We start from the raw sequence: 7,500 nt of genomic DNA, 5'->3' as shown, positions 1-7,500 counted from the left end.
TGGTCATTGGGTCACTGCATCTCATTAGAAAAATAGCGCAAAATAGATAGAGGGAAAATACATGTGTAGAAGCATAAGGTAAGTACCAAAACTGCCTAGTAGGGGTATGAAACCTAACTGGGTTGCGATGAAAAACGTTTGCTGAACACTGGGTTTGAGTAAGTGTAATGTATGTGTGCGTGGGAGGGGGACGGCGACGGGGATGGAGCTGCTGGTATCGACACCCTCCAGCGGTGTTGAGTGGGAGGATAGAGAGAGAGAGAGAAAGGGAGAGAGAGAGGGAGAGAGAGAGAGAGGTGGGTGGGGGGGTCGAGGGACTGTGGCCAATCCTGTGTCATAATGTGTACATTGGTCTTATGCGAGGGGAATGTGGTGAGTGCAGTGTCTCTTGTAACTTATTGTGCATTTGTAAAGACTTCGCAACCTGGAGTTAATGGTTTACATTCTTAAAAAACAATTATTTAGTGCGCCATGTCAAGGTCAAAGTAAAGTTCTGGCTGTTTCTGCCTTGCACATCAGGAAATGATGTCGGTGACGTCATTTGCGTGGATATATTCACCCTTCACCTTTCCAATTTTGTTTAAAAAATAGTGGATTTTGATTTAAGGTTAGACGTATATCATCAGGATGTGTCTTTACACTGAAGCGAAATCCTGGTGTGTGAGAAACCAGAGCAAGTGCAATATTCCACAGCGAAATCAGAGTTCAAAAGACCGTCCAACTTTAGTAGGATGAATAGAGCGACGAGGTATGGACACGACTATTTGCAAATTAGAATTGTTTTTTGTTGACAACATCCACTGCAACATTGGTCATCCGAAAAAGAAATTATTCCCAATCGCAAAAAGATAAAAACTAGTGATGTAGACTGAAAGAGTGAAAAAGAAATTAGATTGATAATAAAAAAAAAAGTTTATCGGCCGCAGTATGGATTGATCGATGTACAGCGTTCCTGCCCTTTAGGGAAACACACGTGGTCCTCTCTCTTTTCAACGGGGTCTGTTTTATTGTTGTTGTTGTTTTTGCTGCTGAATGAGTCGGCTGCAGCATGTTGACTGGAATTGGCCGAATCGGAGGTCACTTGAAAATATGTTTTCAATTAGGCAAGTGTTTGAACTTTAATTCGGATTTGAATATTCGCTGCCGAAATCTGCATTGCATTTTCTGCGTTTTCACAAACCAGTTATGTATAATTGAATTTATTTTTTTTTAGCAATTGACGGGTTTATGGGATCGACAATTTAAAAAGAATCAATATATATATATATATTTTTCGGTTCCGAGAAATTCAGCTGATCGGCTCGCCTGCATTTCCGGGAGAAATAAGGGACTTTGCCCTTTGAGATTGGGGATTGATTAGGAAATAATCAATAGGGATTGAGAACCCAAAAGGTTCCTGAGCATAAGGGGAATCTGTGATGTGTTCGATTGTATAGTTCTGCCCGCAGTTAAATGAATACACTATGTGCACAGGAATGCATGCATTTTGTCTATAGCAACCCATGCCGTTTATATAAATGCAAATGCAAAGTTCTCTTTTTTATTTGTATATGAATGGCATCCGAGGTATTTATATATCTAAACGAGTGTTATTTCTTAAGTCTGCAAATGTGCGCTCTACCAAAGTACTGAAGACAGCTGTTACAAGGCGAAATAAGTAAAAGTTGACTCCTGGAACGTCCACGGTATGGGAAGCCTACCTAAAAATATTTTTTTCCAGACCGCGATCCGGTGACCTTTCGCATTAATCCGGATCAGCCTCAAGTGCAATATTGATAAAATCCATTCAGAGTAGAATATCGGCGGCACGAAATTCTCCAAAATGGGGTGATTCAATTTCGGGAAAGAGCACTCGTCGCCGCCCAGAACTGAAAGCCCTCTGGCGCCTGTGCGAGAGGCGTTCGGGACGACCCTTCAAACACGAAAGAAACCTTAGTATCCTCACCTTGTGTCGAGGAGAGTCAGAGCTTCACACGACACTGATCGTATCCTTGACAGGCCGCCGATTGTCCTCCGCCTCTCCCTCCTCCGCCTCCGCTCCTCCGCCGCCGTGGCTTGCTCCCCTCCTTCGCCGTCCCTCCCCCGGGGGGAGCTGGGTGCCGACCCTCTGGCGCCTGCAGCAGAAAGCGCGAGTGCATTTCAATGGCGGCATTAGTCACACTACCGATGCGGAGTGTTGATGGAGGTATTTCCTCGGGTGTCACCCGGTGCAGTCACCATTCAAGGTGCCCTGCTAATGAGTGTGTTGGCTTTACTGAATGAAGTGGATGGTTGAATGAAGGGATAGATTTGGCGCATTTATGACTGACATATGATATCACGAGGGCGTCGCGACATTTGTGATATTTATAGATGTGTTTCAGCGGCGAGACCATGGTAAAGGAGGCTTGCATTCGCTTCAACTGCTCATTATAGTTGTCTAAGCCTCGTTCAAATGAAGCAGCTAGAGCTTGCTCACCTTGTGCATTGGAGAGGAGCTTGGATGATGTTAGCTGAATACCAGATTAGATTCTAAGAAGAGAAAAGAAATAGTCCGCCTGACCCACCGTGCTCACTGTCTACGTCTTCCTCCTCGTCGTCGTCGTCATCGTCCTCCTCCATAAGCGGCGCAGGGTCCAGCGCGACCTCCGCCATGTCGTCCTCCTCCACGATGACCTCGAGGCTGACCCCACGCCGCAGGCGACACCGCCCCAACATCCTCTTCCTCTGCAGATGATACACGCTTTATTATTACAGGGTTTTTTATTTCTAAACACAGGAAATATAAAATGTTTTTATGTCGATCGACAGAAACGATGTACAATATACAACTTATATAATCAAGTTACGGATGCAATTTTGTATTCATGATACAAAATAAATCATAGACTAGTATTTTCCAGTGTCTATCACCTTCAAGGTGATAAAAAACCGACGCGGAAAGAAAAGAAAATAGGGAAGGTGTTTTGGTATGATGAGTCGTTACGCATTCATGCAGGATGTTCCCAGAACTCCTTTCTCTCTCTCTCTCTCTCTCTCTCTCTCTCTCTCTCTCTCTCTCTCTCTCTCTCTCTCTCTCTCTCTCTCTCTCTCTCTCTCTCTCTCTCTCTCTCTCTCTCTCTCTCTCTCTCTCTCTCTCTCTCTCTCTCACACACACACACACACACACACACACACACACACACACACACACACACACACACACACACACACACACACACACACACACACACACACACACACACACACACACACACACTTGGGATGTCATTCGCTCGACGCTCCCTCTACGAGATTAGACAGTTGATTTCGATGAATTTTTATCATAGTGTTTCCTATACAAGATCTAATTAATGGTAGATTTTTGTTTATTGTGGCATTAGTTGCATTTTTTTTTCAAAGTCTATGTTGAAATCCCCTAGAGTTCGAGCCGAAAAGACCGGTTGTCCTTGAGCACGGCCTTGTCTCTGTCTAGGACGGCGGCCTCTCATTGTTTTTCCAAAATTTAATTAGCCAATTACCACATGCTCTCCACAGAATGCAAGATGAAATTTTATAGGTTCCTTGAAGCGAGGGCGTGACTTGTCGGTTTCTAACTGTGATAAGTGAAAATCTCAGCAATGCGTGATCAGTATTGCAGTTTTTACTCTTCTTATGATCATAGTTGATGTGGCAGCAAAACTTACTATGCAAACAACCAGCCCACGAAGCAAACTATCAAGACCGATATTCAATAGAGAAAATGTTTAAATTACAAGCACTGCACATTCCTGTCCTTGTTCCCGGGATGATGTCAGTTAATAATTTCGCCGTATTCTGTCCTTGGTAATTGATTCATTAGTTCTTGGATTATTCTCTCACATATAGGGAATCTTTTAAGCCTGGCGGAACGCTGAGCTCAGTGCCAATTAAGTCGCTGTACGGATTGCTGACGTAGATGTATTAGGTGCAGGTGCTATGGCTCTCTTCCAGGCATCATGCGTCCAGCATACACCGTCTCCGAACTGGCACTAGCGTTTACAACCTCATCTTGGTTATCGAATGTGGAACTGCGTTTCCTGTAGCTTTTTTTCAACATGGTTTATTGTGTTGCGTGTTGCCTGTTCGGGAGAGAGAGGCTTGGGTCACTGTACAGCCACGAACCAGCACTGCCCGTCAGCTAGCGCCCACGCCCGTTACAGCGCGTCGAGCTCTACATCCGGACACTTAATGGCTTCGTTTTATATCATGACAGCATTACGGGATCCGCGGGCCAACCGTACGGCTTGGAATTACGTTTTCTCTCTCTCTTCTTCATGTCCTAACTTTCTTTTTGCCTCGACCTCCTGTTTATTGTTTATTTGCTTATTCATAAGCTTACTCTGACACATATTCGTCCTTTGAACATGTGAAGCATATTAACGGTGTTTGTTGTCAGATTTTCACATTAAATTTTTTTTACATCGAGTCTTCCTATGCTTTATGTAGACTGTTATTTCGATGAAGCTATAAGCACAGGAGATAATAAAAAAGAGTACATCATCATATTTGTAATTTATAATTTGCAAGTCTTACCAGTGTGGATCCCAATATAGTTTTATGGTAAGAAAAACTCAAGTAGAAATTGCACCGAAGTTAATGCTACCCGAACGCCTTTGCGCCTTCGCGGACATCGTTATGGCGATGCCAGATTACATTTTTTCCTTCTAAAAATTGTTTGGAAAAGTTTTAATGGAGACTTTAATGGTGTTGTTTGTTTGTTTATGTGTTCTTTTGCACTCTTGGTATATGTTTGTCTGTCTTTCCCGTGCCTATGTTACCTTTCAAGAATGTACAAACTCGCCGAAACTCCATTGTAACTTCGATTTTGTTTGGAAGGAGGGCATACACGGCGAGAGATGCATCGATAACAGTGGTGAGTAACAGTGTCCTGTTAGAGTGCCCGGCCCGCCCATCCGGCCACTCGCTGCCGGTGTCACTACAGGCTATCATCACCTTCCCCCCCCCCCCCCCCCCCGTCATGTCCCCCTTCCCTCTCCTCTTTCCCTCCACTCTCCATTCCTCTCTCCCTCCCTCCCACGCCCGGACCTCTTGTCTCTCGCTCTCTCTTTCTCTCTTTCTGGCTATCTGTTCTGACACCTTTCCGTCTTTCAATTTTCCCCGTCCGTGTTTGTTTGTCTTTGCGTTTTTGTAATGAATTTTATATATTTACTTTATTTTGTATCAAGTTGAATCATGTAGGTATTCATTTTCATGGTTTCTTGAGTGAAATTTCTATATTCATGTTCTCTCTCTCTCTCGTTCTCTCATTCTCTCTCTCCCTCTACCTCTCTCCCTCCCCTTCCCCCTCCCCTCTCCACAATTTCTATAGTCATATTCTCTCTCTCTCTCTCTCTCTCTCTCTCTCTCTCTCTCTCTCTCTCTCTCCCTCTCCCTCTCCCCCTCCCCCTCCCTCTCCCTCTCCCCCTCTCTCTCTCTCTCTCTCTCTCTCTCTCTCTCTCTCTCTCTCTCTCTCTCTCTCGCATTTTTCCCCTCCATTTACTATTTTACTCATACTGCTTATTTTCTCCTCATCCTCTGACTTTGACTTTTTTTTTCTTGATTTATGTTTGTCCTGTAAATTGTTTAGGATTTCTGAGAATTTTCCATAGCATGTAATTTGCAGCAGACGCAAGACCCAACTTTGAACTGCATTTTCTTGCCATTTTTTTGCAACTATGCAGTTACGAAAGTTAGTGGTAGAGGGAGACCGAAAGGGATATACACACTCACACTCTCTTTCTCTCTCGCGCGCGCGAAGACACAAACACATACACACACACACACACACACACACACACACACACACACACACACACACACACACACACACACACACACACACACACACACACACACACAAAGAGAGAGAGAGATGGTGGGGGGGAGAAATACACACACATGCTTGTATCAGGTTTACAGCATAGAAGTAGCGGCACGCAGTGTAGGGAAGAGTTATTAAGAAGTAGAGGACGAGGGGATAGTGAGGGGAACGGCGAAGATGCGGGAGCCAAGACGCGCAAACTGCAAAGAGGGCGGGGGAGTGGCGGGCGCGGCGCCGGTAATTCGAAGGTGTTCGGGTAAGAGGGAGGTAAGAGGCAGGCAAGAGGCAGTAAAGCTTCCGGGATCTTTGTTTCCGCGGGATCAATAGCGGATAGAGGCCTTCCATAAACCGCGTGCTCGTGCCAAGCGTCTCAAAGAGGGACAGAGGGAGGGAGCGAGAGGGGAGGAAGAGGGGGAAAAAGAGAGGTGGGAGTAAAGAGGGGAATAAGAGGGTTAGGTGGGAGGATGGGGAAGGAAGAGGGAGAAAAAGAGGGAGGGGAGAGGAAGAGGATAAGAAGAGGGGTAGTGGGGAGGGAAGGAAGAAAGAAAAGAAGGAAGGAAGGAAGGAACGAAGGAAAGAAGAAAAGAAAGAGAAAGGGGGGAGAGGGAATGGAGAGAAATATCTAGGAAGGCGGAAGGAAGTGGAAGAGCTATGAGGCGAGTGACGGAGAAATTATAAATTCATTACGTTCAGCTGAAAGTATGGATAAGCCTAACTCAAGTATGATGAGGTTTTTACTTTAGTGGATCTCTCTCTCTCTCTCTCTCTCTCTCTCTCTCTCTCTCTCTCTCTCTCTCTCTCTCTCTCTCTCTCTCTCTCTCTCTCTCTCTCTCTCTCTCCTCACACACACACACACACACACACACACACACACACACACACACACACACACACACACACACACACACACACACACACACACACACACACACACACACACACACACACACACACACACACACACACACACACACACACACACACACACACACACACACACCCACACACACAAACACACACACACACACTGTCTCTCTCTCTCTCTCTCCTTCTCCTCCTCCTCCTCCTCCTCCTCCTCCTCCTCCTCCCCCCCCCCCCCCCTCCTCTGCCCACAGGAAACCGAATCTCAACAATATTCCACATGGAATCCAGCGACGCCCCTATCTTTTGCAACTCAGGCACTTTGACATCAGATAGGCCCTTTTTTCCCTCTGTCCCGATGACTTGCAGGCTGACGTGCGTCCCCTCTCGGACACTGAACTTTCCGGGCTGTCGTGTCTGTCTGTCTGTCTGTCTGTCTGTCTGTCTGCCTGTCGGTGTCTTGGCCTGTCCTTGTCCTTCCGGCTTGTACTTTCGGGCCGTGTCCGGGCTTCCTGGAGCCTTTGTTTATTGCCTCGCATCCTTGTTCTCCCGTCTTGCCTTTGCTTTTCCTCGATCGAGCTGTATCCGTTTCCCATTTGCCTCGACAATTATTTCTTTGTTTCTTATTTGCCTATTTTTATTTGTTATTTTCATGTTTCGTGTCTGCTTGCTTCATTTCGTGTTATCTCAATTTATCATCTCTTATGCTCGCTCGCTCCCGTCCCCTCTTCCTTCCCCCCTTTTTTCCTTGGTTTATTGTGCCTTTCAGTGCGTGCTTTCCCTCCTGATTCCCTCTTCTCTTGCTTCCTCCCCTTTCG

At 45.7% G+C, this 7,500-nt stretch overlaps 1 protein-coding gene and 1 long non-coding RNA gene across 3 annotated transcripts in view; one reads left to right on the top strand and one right to left on the bottom strand.

The window, feature by feature from the left end:
• LOC122256970 (uncharacterized) overlaps positions 1-7,500 on the bottom strand; it is a 52,822-nt gene that overhangs the window by 7,272 nt on the left and 38,050 nt on the right. The window contains exons 2-3 of the mRNA XM_086538455.1: positions 2,547-2,706; positions 1,946-2,114 (exon numbers count right to left, since the gene is read on the bottom strand). Coding sequence (XP_086394581.1) covers positions 1,946-2,114; positions 2,547-2,697 — 320 coding nt within the window. The 5' untranslated portion in view covers positions 2,698-2,706. The remainder of the gene's footprint in view (positions 1-1,945; positions 2,115-2,546; positions 2,707-7,500) is intronic.
• LOC147471566 (uncharacterized) overlaps positions 1-7,500 on the top strand; it is a 368,440-nt gene that overhangs the window by 358,728 nt on the left and 2,212 nt on the right. The gene's annotated exons all lie outside the window — the stretch shown is intronic.

The sequence above is a fragment of the Penaeus japonicus genome, unplaced genomic scaffold (genome assembly GCF_977035675.1).
Source record: "Penaeus japonicus unplaced genomic scaffold, GWHDUDI00000001_assembly GWHDUDI00000007, whole genome shotgun sequence".
Taxonomy (NCBI): domain Eukaryota; kingdom Metazoa; phylum Arthropoda; class Malacostraca; order Decapoda; family Penaeidae; genus Penaeus; species Penaeus japonicus.
Note: the sequence above shows the minus strand (reverse complement) of the source record. Positions and strands in the feature narration are given on the sequence as shown.